Below are 19,005 nucleotides of genomic sequence, written 5' to 3'. Positions count from 1 at the left end.
AAACATTTCCCTTTATGATCAATAGGGGTAAAACTGAATTGGGCAGTATAGCTTATGTTTTTTTTATGGGGGAAATGCAGTTTCTAACCTGACCAATTTAAAATATTTAGTTTAGTTAACTAACAACATTCTAAAACCTTGCATGTTTCTTTAGCTTAATTTTCCTTTACTACTTTTGCTTTTAAATAAAATATTTACTTTTACTCCAAAGTGGAGTTGTGATACACTGAAAGGGAAATATGCTATGACTAATGAATGTAGAAAGTGGATAGATTTTTAGCAGTAGTGGGTGATCCTAAAAATGATCAGTTCATATATTCAAGCTTTTATGAGAAGAGACTTTGATCTGAGGTACCCTCTGCTGCCTGATTCCATTCTGGCTATAGATATAAGGTCTGCTCCTGCCAAGTGGTGAGTGCCCACATTTCCCAGTGACTTCAATGAAAACTGAGCGTGCTTGGTACTTCATTGTCCCCACAGTGAGACCAACTCTTTGCTACTTAATTGCTTCCTCTTCTCAGGCCTGCTGGAGCAAGACCATGCAGAAACAAGGGGGATAAAGGAGGGGAATTCAAAAAGTTAATGTAACATTTTGGTCATCTGAATATGTGGGTTCAAGTTTTGGCTGAAGGTTTAAGTCAGTTTTAATTTGATCTGAACGGCCCCTTGGTAAATGTTACTGAATTAATGAATGTTAGCTAGATGCTCTTAGAAGTGTGTGTCTTGTTTTTAGTGAGCTTTGACTGTCTAATCTGAAGAAAAAATCCCTGTATATGTGACTCTATAAATGTTGTTCCCCTTCCACTTAGTCCCTCTCCCTATACAGTTAAGACTGAGATTTTTGAGTTTCAAGCAGTTAATGTGCACAGACTTTAAAAGTGTGTGTGTGATTATATACATACAAACCAATGCAAGTACTATTCACGCACATTTTATTTAAATTCTTTCTAAATTACGAACAATAAAATATACATTCTTATTCTGAATGAAGGAATTTGGCTCCACTTAGTCCTGTAGTTAACATTACTAAATACACTGTCAGTTTAGGTGGGTGAGGTAATATCTTTCATTGGACTAACTTCTGTTGGTGAGAGAGACAAGATTTCGAGCTCTACAGAGCTCTTCGTCAGGTCTGGGAAAGGTACTCTGAGCATCACATCTAAATTCAAGGTGAAACAGATTGTTTATCATAAGTAGTTAGCGCATATTCTAAGAAACCATTCAAGTTAGAAACAACGAGGAGTCTTTGTGGCACCTTAGAGACTAACAAATTTATTGGGCATAAGCTTTCATGGGATATAACCCACTTCATCAGATGCATGGAGTGGAAAATACAGTAAGCAGTATAAATATCACAACACATGAAAAGATGGGAGTTGCCTTACCAAGCGGGGAAGAGGGGGGGTCAGTGCTAACGAGGCCAATTCAGTTAGGGTGGATGTGGCCCATTCCCAACAGTTGACAAGAAGGGGTGATATCAACAGAGGGAAAATTCCTTTTTGTAGTGCTAATGAGGCCAATTCAATCAAAGTGGATGTGGCCCATTCCCAACAGTTGACAAGAAGGTGTGAGTATCAACAGAATTATCATACAAAATTATTTTTTGTAGTGACCCAGCCACTCTGTCTTTATTCAAGCCTAATTTGATGGTGTCAAGTTTGCAAATTAATTCCAGTTCTGCAGTTTTTCGCTAAAGTCTTTTTCTGAAGTTTTTTTGTTGAAGAATTGCGACTTTTAAGTCTGTTATTGAGCGTCCAGGGAGATTGACATGCTCTCCTACTGGTATTTAAATGTTACAATTCTTGATGTCTGATTTGTGTCCATTTATTTTTTTGTGTAGAGACTGTCCGGGTTGGCTAGCGTACATGGCAGAGGGGCATTGTGGCACATGATGGTATATATCACATTGGTAGATGTGCAGGTGAACGAGCCCTTGATGGTGTGGCTGATGTGGTTGGGTTCTATGAAAGTGTTCCTTGAATAGATATGAGGACAAAGTTGGCAACAGGGTTTGTTGCAGGGATTGGTTCCTGGGTTAGTGTTTCTGTTGTGTAGTTGATGGTGAGTAATTGCTTCAGGTTGGGGGGCTGTCTGTAAGCAAGGACTGGCCTGTCTCCCAAGGTCTGTGAGAGTGAGGGATCATCCTTCCGGATAGGCTGTAGATCCTGGATGATGCGCTGGAGAGGCTTTAGTTGGGGGCTGAAGGTGATGGCTAGTGGCGTTCTGTTACTTTCTTTGTTGAGCCTGTCCTGTAGTAGGTGACTTCTGGGTACGCTTCTGGCTCTGTCAATCTGTTTCCTCACTTCCCCAGGTGGGTATTGTAGTTTTAAGAACTCCTGATAGAGAGCCTGTAGGTGTTTGTCTGTGTCTGAGGGATTGGAGCAAATGCGGTTGTATCAGAGGGCTTGGTTGTAGACAATGGATCATGTGATGTGGTCTGGATAAAAGCTGGAGGAATGTAGGTATAGCGGTCAGTAGGTTTCTGGTATAGGGTGGTGTTTATGTGACCATCGCTTATTTGTACTGTAATGTCCAGGAAGTGAATCTCTTGTGTGGACTGGTCCAAGCTGAGGTTGATGGTGGGGTGGAAATTGTTGAAATCCAGGTGGAATTCCTCAAGGGCTTCTTTTCCATGGGTCCAGATGATGATGTCATCAATGTAGCGCAAGTAGAGTAGGGGCATTAGGGGACGAGAACTGAGGAAGCATCGTTCTAAGTCAGCCATAAAAATGTTGGCATACTGTGTGGCCATGCGGGTACCCATAGCAGTGCCGCTGACTTGAAGGTATAAATCGTTCCCAAATCTGAAATGGTGGGTGAGGACAAAGTCACAAAGCTCAGCCACCAGGTTTGCCATGACATTATCGGGGATATTGTTCCTGATGGCTTGTAGTCCATCTTTTTGTGGAATGTTGGTGTAAAGAGCTTCTACATCCATAGTGGCTAGGATGGTGTTTTCTGGAGGATCACCAATAGAGTGTAGTTTCCTCAGGAAGTCAGTGGTGTCTCAAAGATAGCAGGGAGTGCTGGTAGCATAGGGCCTGAGGAGGGAGTCTACATAGCCAGACAAACCTGCTGTCAGGGTGCCAATGCCTGAGAAGATGGGGCGTCTAGGATTCCCAGGTTCATGGATCTTGGGTAGCAGATAGAATACCCCTGGTCGGGGCTCTAGGAGTGTGTCTGTGTAGATTTGTTCCAGTGCTTCTTCAGGGAGTTTCTTGAGCAGATGGTGCAGTTTCTTTTGGTACTTCTCAGTGGGATCAGAGGGTAATGGCCTGTAGACTATGGTGTCAGAGAGTTGCCTAGCAGCCTCTCGTTCATACTCCAACCTATTCATGATGACTACAGCACCTCGTTTATCAGCCTTTTTTATTATAAAGTCAGAGTTGTTTCTGAGGCTGTGGATGGCTTTGGGTTCTGCATGGCTGAGGTTATGGGGCAAGTGATGCTGCTTTTCCAAATTTCAGCTCGTGCACATGGGCAGAAGCACTCTATGTAGAAGTCCAGTCTGTTGTTTCGACCATCCGGAGGAGTCCATGCAGAATTCTTCATCTTGAAGTGTTAGTAGGAAGGTTTCTGTGGGTTAGTGTGCTGTTCAGTGGTGTGGTGGAAATATTCCTTGAGTCGGAGACGGCGAAAGTAGGATTCCAGTTCACCGCAGAACTGTATCATGTTCATGGGGGGTGGTGGGGCAGAAAGAGAGGCCCCGAGATAGGACAGACTCTTCTGCTGGGCTAAAAGTAGAGTGATATAGTGGCCTGTTAACACCTCTGCAGTCATAGGACAAAAAGAGGTTTGTATCAGAGGGGTAGCCATGTTAATCTGTATCCACAAAGACAATGAGGAGTCCGGTGGCACCTTAAAGAGTAACAGATTTATTTGGGCATAAGCTTTCATGGGTAAAAACCCACGGGTTTTTTACCCACAAAAGCTTACGTCCAAATTTTTTACCCACGAAAGCTTATGTCCAAATAAATCTGTTAGTCTTTAAGGTGCCACCAAACTCCTCGTTGTTTTTGAGGTTTGTTTGTTACAGATTGTTGTAATATGCCACAAATTGAATGTGTCTGTTCAGTCCATGATTTTTAGCATCTAGCAGAGTTATGAATTTAAGCTCCCTGGCTCATCTTTTGAAAGTGTTGAGCAGGTTTCCTTTGTGGATGAGGACTGGTAGGTGAGATAGAGAGTGGTGACTGTGAAAAGTCCTCATCCACAGGTGATGGAGTTTTTGTCTTTTATCACTTTGCTGTGTGAATTCATTCGAAAGCTTAGTGATTGTCTTGTTTCACCCACATAGTTGTTATTGGGGCATTTAGTGCACTGGAGGGGGTACGTCACATGTCATGATAGGTATGTGTAGGACCCCTGGGTCTTGAAAGGTGTGTTGTGGGGGGGTATTGATCATTGTAGGAGTGGGGGTACCTCTGCTGGTTTTGCAGCTGTTGTTCTGGCAGGTTCTGGTGCTGCTTTGAGTTGGTGTATCCTGGTCTATGGGGAGGTTGGAGTGTTGTTTGAAGGCCAGAAGTGGGGATTCAAAAAGATTGTTTCTCATGATGAGGTTGGAGTGTTGTTTGAAGGCCAGAAGTGGGGATTCAAGAAAGATTTCTTTCATGATGGTGTCCTCATCGAGTATGGATTGTAGTTGTTTGAAGATATCCCGTATGGGTTCCAGCATGGGGTGGCAGGTGACAACTAGGGGGGGTGCAGTTAGAAAGGGTTTTATTTCTGTGGAAGCAGGTTCTCATGGAGTATTTGGGTGCCCCATACCATGATACAATCTACTTCTTTCATGGAGTGTTTTTGTTTGATAAAAGTAGTTTTAAGTTTGGTAAGGTGTCTATTCCAGACTTTCTCCATGGAGCATATTCTGTGGTATCTGAGTTCCTAGCTGTAGATAACAGATTTTTTGGAGTCTTTTAGGTGGTTATTGTATCTATCAAGGAAGGTGTGGTGATCCGTGGATTTCTTGTGTATGGTTGTCTGTAGAGTTCCGTTGCTGAATCTGATTGTGGTGTCTAGGAAGTTGATGCTAGTGTGGAAGTGTTCTAGAGAGAGTTTAACAGATGGGTGGTGGTTGTTAAGTTGAAGCAGAAATCTCTGAGGCAGCTTAAGTCCAGAAGATGAAAACATCATCTATGTATCTGAGGTTTATCATTGGTTTTGTGGTGAATTTGTCCAGAATTTATTCTTCAAGGTGGCCCACGAAGAGGTTGGCATATTGGGGAGCCATCCTAGTACCGATGGCTGTTCTCATGGTTTAGACAAAGTGTTTGTTGTTGAATGTAAAATTGTCATGGCTGAGGATGAAACGGATGAGTTTGGCGATGTGTTTGGGGTAGATATCTGAGTGTTGTCCATTGTCTTGTAAATATTTGAGGCAAGCAGCTATGCTGTCATGGTGAGGTATGTTGGTGTATGGGGAAGTGACATCCCTGGTGTTCTGAGGGAGGTTGTTATTGCTGTGGAGTTTGTGGAGGAAGTCAGTTGTGTCCTGGAGTAAGCTGGCCCTTTGGGTGGCAAGTGGTTTGAGGATGGTTTCTATGAGTCCTGATATTACTTCAGTAAGAGTGCTGTGGCCAGATATGATGGGGTTGTGTATCTTGGGAAGCATGTAGAAGATCCCTGAGGTGGGTTCATGGGGGATGAGTTTACAGAACTTGTCTTGGAGTTGTTCGGGGAAGGATTTGCTGATATCTTTAAGTTCCTACACTGCATATAGCTTACATTTCTGCAGTTCCATCAAAATGAAATAAAAGCATTTTATGGGAACTGTACTACCCTATCAGTTCACCTTCAGGTCTTTTTTGGGGGGAGAGGCATTTCCCCTCCTTGTTTAGTTGCGTTTATTTCTCTTCTGATCCTGTGTGCAACTAACAAGAAGCCCCAGGGGCATTTGTGGACCAGGTCGGGAGCAACACTGAACAGACTCAGAATCACTGAGCCCTGTTCTATGCCCACATGTCTCCAGGAAGCAGTGTCTGACCGTTCTGCCTTTAGCCCCAGTGCTCCTCCTCCTGGCTTAGTGGAGGAGTTGGAGGGATGACTACCTGATGTGCTGCTAATCCTCTTCTTTGGGCTAAGGTAATGGGGGTGAGACTGCCTGCATTGCTGCCTGCAGCTGCTATTACTCTTCTTTCCCTAGCCTTTGGAAGGGCCTACCTCTGTTGCTGCCCCATGTGAGGGTTTCTCAGAATCACAGACAATTGGAGAAGGACCCACACTACAGCTGGTCACTCACTTGTCCTGTGAAGGAGTCCTGTGTGGGGGTAGGTGGGTGCACTTGCCCTCTTTGCTCTTCTTTACCATTACCCAACACAGGGGCCTGAGGAGTGCAAAGGGAGTCCCATAATTCCTTCTCCTATTGGTTTCAGTGTTGCAAGGCCTTGTGGAGAAATCAATGGAGTGGACAGGAATGGGGATCCCTCTTCTTTCCCTCCTGCTAGCTCTGGTGTTCTCCCTATTCCCAATGAGGGTTCTAAGAGTGAAAGAGGCTTCTGCCCTGGTCTGGCAAGGGGGTGTTGGAGGGTCTCCAGCCCTGTTCCTTCCCCTTAGTCCTTTGAAGGTGTTTAAGGGGGAAGAACTTTGTTTTATTTGTCCCCTGCCCCAGGGAAGGGTCCAGTGGGCAATTCTACTTTGGCTTTGTTGCACCCCACCTCTTTCCTATTCATCTTTCACTAGGTTCTGTTGCAAGGCCAAGGGGGTGAGAAGGGGAGAAAACTGGCCTGATCTTGCTACTCCCTATGTCTCTCTTCCAGCTCTGTGCATGATACAATGGGGTGAGGGAAAGGTACCCTTCCCAGCTTTGTATGGCGGTTCAGCGTGTGGGGCCTGGTCTATGCTACAGAATTAAGTCGAAGGAAGCTGCTTTAAGTCGACCTGTTAATGTGTGTGTCTACACTACTGGGTCCTTTACGTCGACCTAAGTCACCTCTGATGTCGACTTCTGTAATTCCCCTCTGCAAGAGGCATAGCACTTAGTTCGATTTTCATAACCCCCCGGCGAGGTAGTGCAGATGCAGCATTGTGTTTTTCGACTTAATGGCCTCCAGGTGGCATCCCACAATGCTTATCTGCGACCGCTCTGGAGATCATTCTCAACTCTGCTGCACTGCAGCCAGGTACACAGGAAACATGCCCTCCCCTGCTAAAACCCTGGGAACTTTTGAATTCCCATTTCTTGTTTGATCAGCATTGGGAGCATGCCAGTTTGAGCACAGCTGATCATGGAGACTACACGCCCCAAATGTGCTCCAGCCTGGTCTGCACAGGAGATGGGGGATCTCATAGCTGTGTGGGGAGAAAAGTCTGTGCAGGCAGAGCTCCGATCCAGCAGAAGAAGTGCTGACATCTATGCAAAAATCACTCGTGGACTGCGGGAGAAGGGCTACATGAGGGACACACAGCAGTGCTGTGTGAAAATAAAAGAACTTCGCCAAGTGTACCAGAAGGCAAGGGAATTGAACAGTTGTTCTGGTGCTGAACCCCACACATGTCAGTTCGACAACAAGCTGCGTGCTATTCTTGGGGGTGAACCTACCAGCACCCCCACAAGGAACATGGACACCTCACAGGTGTGTGAGTCTAGGGACAACAAGGAGGATTATATGTTGGATGAGAAAGAGGAGGAGAAGGATAATGGGAGACAGGCGAGCGGTGGATCCATTCTCCCCAAGAGCCAGGAAATATTTTTAACTCTGGAGCCCTGTGGGTCACAGGACAACACGGTGGCCGACCGTGATGCCAGGGAAGGCACATCTGGTGAGTATACAGTGAAAATGAAAGTCTAGTTAAACTTCAGCGGGCACACACATTCAGTGGTATTGCATGTTTACTGTGAAGAAAAAGCGAGCTGCTGTTGTTCTCTGCTTACAATAGGCCGCTCCAGCCATGCAGAGAGTGGCCCCCAGAAGAGACTGTTTATGTGGACTGGGATAGCCCAAGAATCCTCCATGGATATCTCTAGGAAACTTTCATGGAGGTGCTGTGCAAACCTTTGCAGAAGGTTTCTGGGCAGGGTAGTCTATTTCTTCCACCATGGTAGGACACTTTCCCACGCAACTCCTGAATTAATTCTGCTGGCATCATTGCAGTACACAGCGTAGCAGCATAAAGACCAGGTCTATACCCAGACGCTTGCAGCATCTCCTTCCTTTCCGCCTCTGTTAACCTCAGGAGACTGATATCACATAGGGTCAGCTAGGGGAAACAGATGAAGTTCTCATTAAAAGTGCTCTTACACAGAAAAAAAGGGCATGTAGACCCACCACACCCACCCACGTTCTGGAACACCGAACCATGCGGCTGCTAATGTGCCTTTATTGTGCTCAGCATGGGTCAGCAAGTAGTTTAAATGGCTGATAAGGGACTGGGGCCACACATGAGAGATTCTGCAATTTGGGAGTGAAAACGTTCGCCTTCGCCCCGTTCGTAAATAGCTTCCCCTGGTGCTATGGGGAAGGGCCATTGTTCGACTAGCTACCTGTGCTCCTGACATGAGCCTGCCTTAAACTTCATTAAAAGTGTGGTCTACTCACCATGGAGGTCTACTCACCATGGCTGGAGCACCAAGGAGGCACAGTGAACGGTTATGGATTCTGATTGTTATGGCTTGCACCTAGTGTAATAAGGGGTTTTTTTAAATGAAAATGGCCTTGCTATGGAAACATTTTATTCATATACAATGGCTCCTTTATTTTTTCCCCTGACTGGCAGCTGGAAGCGTGTCCTTCGGCAGGTCATCAACACCTGAAAGCAGACTTTCGGTGATTAGAAGGAGGCGAAATAGAACATGGGAGGACATGTTCACCGAGGTAATGAATGCCTTCGGGACAACTGACACAGAGCTGAGAGCGTGGAGGATTTCACAGTCTGAGGAGTTAGACGTGGACATGGAGAGTGGAATGAGAGTGTGCGGCACAGGATGAGATGCTTCCGATTATGAGGGAACAAGCAGATATGTTGAGGCGTCTGGTTGAACTGTAGCAACAGAAGCAGGAGGGTAGAGTCCCTCGGCATACCCTGGTGGACAGCCAGCCAGCATCGCCTGGTGCAGAATCACCCTTCCCCAAGCGGTCCATGAGGTGTGGGCGAAAAGTCCATTATCCCTTTAGCTTAACTCGGGGGAGGGGGCGGGGTACAAGGAACAGAAGGCGTCCATTCACAGACCTTTCATGGTCTGGAACGCGGTGTTACGTTACACAGCTGAAAATGTTTCTCCCATTCCAACTTTATAACCCCTTTCCCCCAAGATTACATTTTCTTTCTATTCTCCCTCTGTACTTACGTTTGTTAAATAAAGTAAATGGATTTGAGAAATAAATGTTCTTTATTGAGTAGAAGCAGTGGGCTTGGGTCAGGGGTTGGCTTTACAGGGACAGTGATACAAGCCAGGTGAATGTTTGGGAAAGCATAATGCAGACAAGCAGCTCACATTACTGTGACTCATTATTGAAATGGCTTTTCAAAGCCTCGCGGATACGTAGGCCCCTTGCTGTGCTCTTCTTATTGCCCTGGTGTCTGGCTGCTCAAAAATGGCTGCCATGCGATCTGCCTCAACTGCCCACCCATGTGGAAAATTTCCCCCCTTTTTTCCACAGATATTATGGAGCACACAACAGGCAGTTATAAACATGGGGCTGTTCTCCTCACTAAGGTCCACCCTTGTTAGTAGACTTCTCCAGGGCCCTTTCAAATGACCGAAGGCACATTCAACCACTATTCTGCACTTGCTGAGCCTATAGCGGAACCGTTCCTTACTGCTGTCCAGACGGCCAATGTATAGTTTCATGAGCCATGGGAGCAAGAGGTAGGCTGGGTCCCCCAGGGTAACTATAGGCATCTCAACATCATCAATGTTCATTTTGTGATCTGGAAAGAAAGTCCCGGATTGCAGATTTTTGAACAGACCCAAGTTCCTAAAGATGTGCGTGTTATGAACCATTCCCAACCATCCTACACTGATGTCTGTGAAATGCCACTTGTGATCCACCAGCACTTGCAACACCATTGGAAAGTATCCCTTTCAGTTAATGTACTCTTTGGCAAGGTGGTCTGGTGCCAAGATGGGGATATGCCATCTATCGCCCCACCACATATCCCATCCCATATCCTATCGCCCCATGGGAATCCCATCACGGCAAAACTGTCCTGCACATTTCCTTGGTAGCAGAAATCGATTAATGGCCCTGCACACTTGGAGCACAGCAGCTCCCGTGGTTGATTTACCTGCTCCAAATTGGTTCCCCACTGACCGGTAACTGTCTGGTGTTGCAAGCTTCCAAATGGCGATCACCACTTGCTTCTCCACTGTCAGAGCAGCTCTCATTTTTGTGTTGCTGAACTGAAGACCAGGGGAAAGCTCTGTACAAAGTTACTGGAAGGTGGTCTTCCGCATTCGAAAGTTCTGCAGCCACTGCTCGTCATCCCATACCTGCAAAATGATGCGGTCCCACCAGACAGTGTTTGTTTCACGGGACCAGAAATGGTGCTCAACAGAGTGCAGCTGCTTTGTGAGTGCCATCAGCAACTGTGAATTGTTTTTTTCAATGGCTTGCAGCAGGGCTGTTTGCAGGACATAGCTATGTTCTGTGTAGCGGATCCTACTTAGGCTCTGGAAATACTGCAGGAGAAGGCGTGAGGTGTTTGAGATGCTCACAGCAAGAGTGCACAGCTGAGCAGGCTCCATGCTTCTAGGGTTATGGCATACGCGCAGTGGTTTTAAGGCGCGAAAACCACTGGGTTGTTTGCTGTTGATGTGAGGGAGGAAGCACAGTGCATCATGGGATGCCGACACAATGTTCCCATTCTCCCTGTGACAATGTTTTAGTCCCATGAGGCATTGCACAAACTTCCCAAAACACGCTGGGGCAATTTGCACTTTGGGATAGCTACCCATTGTGCACTGATTTGTACATCAGTGCAGGCACTGCTGGTGAGGACGCACTCCATCGAGATAATGAGCATGGTGTGACCATGCATAATCGACTTCATTAATTCAGGGACTCAAGGTTAAATTATATAAATTTTGTAGTGTAGACAAGCCCTGGGAGAACAATGTCCTCCTTCCCTTCTCTGGCTCTATGAAGGGGTTCTGAGCTGCTCCTATTCCGCTCCCACAGCAATTCAGATGGGGGAGGGAACACCACTAGCCACGTCTCTGCCCTTCTCCAAGGCTGCTGCAAACCCCTAGCAGTAGCAACTCACTTTTTCAATGTGACAATCAAACACACTGTTGGAAAGTCTGGGGAAGAAAATGCACAAGAATACCCTCAGAGACATGCACAATACCAAATGTGCTATTGTATGAGATTATGGTATGACACTGGCCATCAACTCAGAAGTGAAACTGGCTGCCCCTGTATGAATAAAGTAAATAAACTGGGTGGAAAAAGAAAGCTATGTTTTCCTCTAATCTCTTTCATTTATAGTAATCTCAGGTGTTACTTATAACAACGATAGCTAAGAAAAACCTCAGACAAGTGTGATTTTTGAGTTGATAGTGTCCCTTTAGGTTTAGAGTTTGACAATTCTCTCCCTAGAAAAAGATGTATTGTAGCAGTTTGTTCAATTGCTAGGAAAACAAAATAGTAAATCTAGCTCTCCTCGTTCAGAAAGGGGACTGTGCAGGTTCATCATGTTTCTCAATGGCCACTTTGTTCTAGTTTTCATTGTGCAGATGGAGGTTAGATTAAAAGAGAACCTTGTATTTTTCCACTAAGACATTAGTAACATCAAATTATTTGTAAGGAGAAAAAAAATTTCAGCTATTTCTATGACCGTATAGTACTGCTGTTGTTTTTCTGTCACTTTCTGAATTAATTGAGCCCCCAGCAGAGCAGTAACTACCAAAAACACGTGTGTTTCAAAAACACTGTGTGTTTTTTTGAACAATGGAATATATTTCAAATACTCCTTTTTAAACAAAGGAATATGGTATTCTATTATCTCTTTCTGACATCTGTAATGATGAGGTGTCAGGGTAAGCACTGAGCTAGAGGAAAGGAGGTACATATAAAATATCTGTAACTGGTCTCTCGGAAGTCTAGTTTTAAAAATTTAAGGGGGCTGTCGGTGTTGTACTGTACTGTACTTGTATGGTAGCATTAAATATCCTCTACAAATGTTGTCCCCACATTATTTCCTAGTGATTTTTATCAAATTACTACAAATTCCTTCCCCTTCCCCGCCACGCCCACCCAGAAGAAGATGAAGAAAAAAAACCTGGCAGCTCTCCTGCTGAATTAGTCAGTTTTGTGATAGATATGGCAATTTCTTGCATATTACCGGGAGACTTTACATAATGAATTTTAAGTATCTTTGGGGTCAGTTGTATTGAATGCAGTTTATATATGATTGTGGGCCAGGAATTGAGTGTAATTACATGGGGGAGAGTAAGCACAGCTCCTCCAGGAACTAGGAACAGTGGAAGTTGATTATGCAAATTCATTCAGGTTGTAACACCTCCAGAGAAGTACCAGCACATGGAGTGGCTCATATATACTATTTCAAATTGGATCCTCTGGAGACTAACAAAGAAAGGACTTTTGAGTAAATAGCCTGAGTTTAAATTGACTCAGGGCCCTCTTTTGGATCCAACAAATACACAGGACCTTCTGTCCGGTGGGGGGAAGGAAGGAGCAATCCTTGTGGAAAGGTTAGAAGGACTTGACCTACTGTGGCCCCATAAGACTGATGGATATAGAAACAATTATTGTTTTTAATATCTTTCCTCTGTAATGCTTTCACTTTAAGAATAAATGTGCTTGCTTATAAAGAGCTGTGTGATAACTTGTAACTGCTAGCAGTTACACTGTTCCTAGCCTTCAAAGAGAAAGCAAAGCGCAGACACTGGCCTTGGTTAGGCAGACTGACTTGCTGGAATATCACAGTATAGGCAGGGAATTGTGCAACCTGGAAAAATCCCTGTCAGGAGGTCTCTGCCCAAAAAGAGGAGAGGGCTGGGAGCCAAAAACGTTTAAGGGGGTGCCCTTGGTGGACCATGTAGGGGGAATACAGGTGCAGTTACTTTGAACTGTGACAAGTTTGTCTTAATTCCTTTCATTCGTCCTTGGCAGCCTGGGTTTTGTTCTCTCTTCTGAGACAACCAAGGGGGGATATGATTGAGGTCTATGAAGTCATAACTGGTGTGGAGAAAGTAAATAAGGAAGTGTTACTTACTCCTTTTCATAACACAAGAAGTAGGGATCACCAAATGAAATTACTAGGCAGCAGGTTTAAAACAAACAAAACAAAGCATTTTTTCACACAACATACAATCAACCTGTGGAACTCTTTGTCGGAGGATGCTGTGAAGTTGAAGACTATAACAGAGTTAACAAAAGAACTAGATAAGTTCATGGAGGATAGATCCATCAATGGCTATTAGCCAGGATGGGCAGGGATGGTGTCCCTAGCCTCTGTTTGCCAGAAGCTGGGAATGAGTGACAGGGGATGGATCACTTGATGATTACCTGTTCATTCCCTCTGGGGCACCTGGCACTGGCCACTGTTGGAAGACAGGATACTGGGCTAGATGGACCTTTGGTCTGACCCAATATGGCCGTTCTTATGTTCTTATGACTTTGCTCATCCCCTCTGTGTTGAGATAGCTCAGTGTAGCTTGCAAGGCACACTCCTCATTCCATCCTGGAAGCACAGTGGAAGCAACAACAGGAGATAGTAAAAAGAACAGACAAGCAGAAACATTAATAGCAAATGCTCATTTTGTAGTAAATTTACTCCTTCCCCCAATTTTGGTGCTCTTATTCTGCACAGTATGCAAGTTCTCACACCTTTGTTCCCAAAGTTGGTTCCTAATGGATATGCCATCAGTTGGCATCATGCAACAACTCGAGAACTGTTTTACGTCTTGAGTAGACTAGCATTTAGAAGTGTTAGCTAACATGTTGCTAGCTAACACATTTTAACAGCCTAATGCAGACAAAACAGTGCTCTTAACATGTGTTAAACTGGTGGAGTTGAAGACCAGGCCAAATCCTAGTCTAGACAAGGCCTTAAAGTAAGGATGCTGGCAATCCAATTACAAGGAGAATACTGTTCCATCTACATTTCTCACTGAGTTTGTCTGTGGGATTTTCTTTATGAAATAGCACTTACTTTTTTTTTTTATTAAACATTCACACTCCTGAGACAAAAGCATTGAAGTTCTGTTTCAAGATGAGGCACATTGATACAATACTCATAGAGCAATTTGACTCTAACAGTTTCTCTTCACTTAGAAATTTACCAGAAGAAATTTTCTGGAATAGTAAATGTTCTGGAGTAATTTTGGTGGACACTCAGGTCTAATACTGAAATAACTATTCTGGAATAGCTATTTTGGTAAACTCTCAAGTGTAGACAAGCTCTAAATAGAAATCCTTTTCATTGTTTTTTTGGGTAACTAGAACATTGTGATACTGAACCTTGACTGCAAGGAGATTATAGCAGTTATTGCTGATAACAAGCAATAACAAGTACTGTAAAATCCAAAAATAAAATCTTACCATTTTTAAATAGTTCATATCTTTTTCAAGATCATCTGTCTTCAACTTTCAGTCTTGATATCATCCACAGTATGTCAAACGCAGCTCTTTGTTTACAGTGCTATTTCTCTGAACATTGGAGACAAAAGTGTGGTGCTGGAAATTAGTTTTAATATGGAGTGCTCTTTCTATTTTCGGGGGGGGGAACAGCTTTAAATTTTGCTTTTATACTTTAAAAATAATGTAGATGCTTTTTACAGTTCAACCCTAGGAAATTTTTCACTTGATTTTATGAAAATTGCTATATAGTATTGTGACAGTAATTTTATATTGTAGTTGTTAAAATTGACATTAAAATGCCTCAAGTAAAGCACTTGTATTATCAGTTTTCAAAAAAGTTTTCTTTTCAGTCAGAAATGGAACAAGAATGAAACCATTCTTTCACACTGCTCTACAAAGTGAGGGCCTTGGAATGCATATGAAGTTCAGGACAGGAAAATCATGGGAAATGAAAATGGTATGCTGATTGTTCTAAACGCAGTGACTCAGTCATGGAAACAATGGAGAATTCAAGGGGTTGTGTAAGCCAAGACTTGTCAAACAGTTATTTTATCATGACTTTCAAAGTAAATTTGAATTACATAGTTCAGTCATCCTGATAAGATTCCTAGGGTGGACATATTTACTAAAGTACCTGACGTAAACTTCCTGCTACTGATAGCTAGATCTACCACTGAGATATCCAGTTGTAAGGCTTCCAGTAGGGTATCACTCATCCATGGCAATACACATAATGGTAATTAGCTTACAGTACCACGTTAAAAATTCGCTAACATTACCTCCCACTTAACTTTTTTATAATATTAACTCTAAATTCATTTCATATAATTTAGAAAGATGTATTTTACTTGGAGAGGAGAATTTACCCTTTTTTTTTCAGTGCATAGGCCAACCACTGACAGAAGTTAGAAAAAAACCTTCCATTTCGGTAGATTATTCCACAGTCATCCAATATGGGTTTCTTGCATCTTTCTATGAAGCATCTGTTGCTGGCCATTGACAGAGACATAGTACTGACTGACCACTAATCAGATGATGCAGTTCTGTGGTGACCTAGAATCCTATTTTCGACGCCTCCGACTCAAGGAATATTTCCAACACACCTCTGAACAACATACTAACACACAGAGGGCTTCCTACCAAGACTACAAAAAGAAGGATTCTGGGTGGACTCCTCCTGAAGGTCGAAACAACAGACTGGACTTCTACAGAGTGCTTCCGCCAACGTGCGCGGGCTGAAATTGTGGAAAAGCAGCATCACTTGCCCTACAACCTCAGCTGTGCAGAACACAATGCCATCCACAGCCTCAGAAACAACTCTGACATCATAATCAAAAAGGCTGACAAAGGAGGTGCTGTAGTCATCATGAATAGGTCGGAATATGAACAAGAGGCTGCTAGGCAGCTCTCCAACACTACTTTCTACAAGCCATTACCCTCTGATCCCACTGAGGGCTACCAAAAGAAACTACAGCATTTGCTCAAGAAACTCCCTGAAAAAGCACAAGAACAAATCCGCACAGACACACCCTTGGAACCCCGACCTGGGGTATTCTATCTGCTACCCAAGATCCATAAACCTGGAAATCCTGGGTGCCCCATCATCTCAGGCATTGGCACCCTGACAGCAGGATTGTCTGGCTATGTAGACTCCCTCCTCAGGCCCTATGCTACCAGCACTCCCAGCTATCTTCGAGACACCACTGACTTCCTGAGGAAACTACAATCCATTGGTGATCTTCCTGAAAACACCATCCTGGCCACTATGGATGTAGAAGCCCTCTACACCAACATTCCACACAAAGATGGACTACAAGCCATCAGGAACACTATCCCGGATAGTGTCACGGCAAACCTGGTGGCTGAACCTTATGACTTTGTCCTCACCCATAACTATTTCACATTTGGGGACAATGTATACCTTCAAATCAGCTGCACTGCTATGGGTACCCGCATGGCCCCACAGTATGTCAACCTTTTTTTGGCTGACTTAGAACAACGCTTCCTCAGCTCTCGTCCCCTAATGCCCCTACTCTGCTTGCGCTACATTGATGACATCTTCATCATCTGGACCCATGGAAAAGAAGCCCTTGAGGAATTCCACCATGATTTCAACAATTTCCATCCCACCATCAACCTCAGCCTGGACCAGTCCACACAAGAGATCCACTTCCTGGACACTATGGTGCTAATAAGCGATGGCCACATAAACACCACCCTATACTGGAAACCTACTGACCGCTATTCCTACCTACATGCCTCCAGCTTTCATCCAGACCACACCACACGATCCATTGTCTACAGTCAAGCTCTACGATACAACCGAATTTGCTCCAACCCCCTCAGACAGAGGCAAACACCTACAAAATCTCTATCAAGCATTCTTACAACTACAATACCCACCTGCTGAAGTGAAGAAACAAATTGACAGAGCCAGAAGAGTACCCAGAAGTCACCTACTACAGGACAGGCCCAACAAAGAAAATAACAGAACACCACTAGCCATCACTAAAACCTCTCCAACGCATCATCAAGGATCTACAACCTATCCTGAAGGACGACCCATCACTCTCACAGATCTTGGAAGACAGGCCAGTCCTTGCTTACAGACAGCCCCCCAACCTGAAGCAAATACTCACCAGCAACCACACACCACACAACAGAACCACTAACCCAGGAACCTATCCTTGCAACAAAGCCCCTTGCCAACTGTGTGCACATATCTATTCAGGGGACACCATCACAGGGCCTAATCACATCAGCCACACCATCAGAGGCTCGTTCACCTGCACATCTACCAATGTGATATATGCCATCATGTGCCAGCAATGCGCCTCTGCCATGTACATTGGTCAAACTGGACAGTCTATACGTAAAAGAATAAATGGACACAAATCAGACGTCAAGAATTATAACATTCAAAAACCAGTTGGAGAACACTTCAATCTCTCTGGTCACTCGATTACAGACCTAAAAGTGGCAATACTTCCACAAAAAAACTTCAAAAACAGACTCCGAGAGACTGCTGAATTGGAATTAATTTGCAAACTGGATACAATTAAATTAGGCTTGAATAGAGACTGGGAGTGGATGGGTCATTACACAAAGTAAAACTATTTCCCCATGTTTATCCCCATCCCCACTCCCACGCCCCACTGTTCCTCAGATGTTCTTGTCAACTGCTGGAAATGGCCCACTTTGATTATCACTGCAAAAGGTTTCCCCCCCCCCCGCTCTCCTTCTGGTAATAACTCACCTTAAGTGATCACTCTCTTGTTAGAGTGTGTATGGTAACACCCATTGTTTAATGTTCTCTGTGTATATAAATCTCCCCACTGTATTTTCCACTGAATGCATCCGATGAAGTGAGCTGTAGCTCACGAAAGCTTATGCTCAAATAAATTTGTTAGTCTCTAAAGTGCCACAAGTACTCCTTTTCTTTTTGCGAATACAGACTAACATGGCTGCTACTCTGAAACCTGTCTGTAGTATGTTGCTCAAGAATTACATTTCTTTATAACAGACGTAAAATTACTAGTGTGTGAATAAAAGTGTTTCTGCTGAAGCAGTTTGGTGGGTTGGGGAAGCAACATAAAGATTCCAGGCAATCTTAGCGAACACCAGGGTATATGAAACAATTAGGAAGATCACTGCCCAGTTTTGGCCTGCCCTGAACAGTTAAAGGAATTATATGACAGTGACTGACATAATAGGACCTCATTGTAGTAAGTACAGGTTTCAGAGTAGCAGCCGTGTCAGTCTGTATTTGCAAAAAGAAAAGGAGTACTTGTGGCACCTTAGAGACTAACCAATTTATTTGAGCATAAGCTTTCGTGAGCTACAGCTCACTTCATCCGTGAGTAGCTGTAGCTGTAGCTCACGAAAGCTTATGATCAAATAAATTGGTTAGTCTCTAAGGTGCCACAAGTACTCCTTTTCTTATTGTAGTAAGTAGTATCTGTTTGGAGACATATTCATCAGTTAAGTGACACTTGGAGAATGCTGATCTTCCTCAGTGTTCCGCCTTTTAAAATTTTCTGAACATACACAAAACTTTAAGATTTTCCACTAGGTTCATCCAACTACTGCCTGGATTAAGCAGGTGTAATATCCACAGAAGTCTGTGATCCAAAATCAGTGGTAATATGAATGGTAGAGTAAATTGTATCTCAATTTTAGGTTAATAATTTGGGTGTAAGTAGCAAAGTAATATAAAGCCCCAATTTGTTATTCAGTGGGTGTGCAAAAGACTGTAATTTACATAAGAATAGGTGTAAGGGTATCATAGGCAAGTTTAAAATATAGTAGGCCTTCTCTACTTTAACATTTAATCTGAATTAGAAAAAGAATTCAGGCGTATTCACATGGAATGAAAATTGGTTGATGGACCATAAACAAAGGTTAACAATTAAACAGCAGTGTATTGAGGGAGGCTCCAATATATTGTCACACATGGATGGGT

General features: G+C 43.8%; 2 protein-coding genes across 46 annotated transcripts in view; both read left to right on the top strand.

Moving 5' to 3' along the window:
- Positions 1 to 19,005, top strand: part of PTPRD (protein tyrosine phosphatase receptor type D) — a 1,647,138-nt gene that overhangs the window by 1,251,601 nt on the left and 376,532 nt on the right. The window lies entirely within an intron of this gene.
- On the top strand, positions 7,272 to 9,240 carry LOC141987905 (uncharacterized). Its single transcript, XM_074953743.1, has 2 exons — positions 7,272 to 7,758; positions 8,713 to 9,240. The coding sequence occupies exons 1-2, from the start codon at positions 7,272 to 7,274 to the stop codon at positions 8,922 to 8,924; spliced, it is 699 nt and encodes a 232-aa protein (XP_074809844.1). The 3' UTR covers positions 8,925 to 9,240.

This window comes from Natator depressus, chromosome 5, assembly GCF_965152275.1.
Source record: "Natator depressus isolate rNatDep1 chromosome 5, rNatDep2.hap1, whole genome shotgun sequence".
NCBI classification, from domain to species: Eukaryota; Metazoa; Chordata; order Testudines; family Cheloniidae; genus Natator; species Natator depressus.
Note: the sequence above shows the minus strand (reverse complement) of the source record. Positions and strands in the feature narration are given on the sequence as shown.

Excerpts from the sequence above, each read along its gene's own strand:
- LOC141987905 (XM_074953743.1), top strand. The coding sequence starts at position 7,272 with ATGGGGGATCTCATAGCTGTGTGGGGAGAAAAGTCTGTGCAGGCAGAG. Across the intron at positions 7,759-8,712 it reads TGCCAGGGAAGGCACATCTG|CTGGAAGCGTGTCCTTCGGC; the intron begins GTGAGTATACAG and ends CCTGACTGGCAG.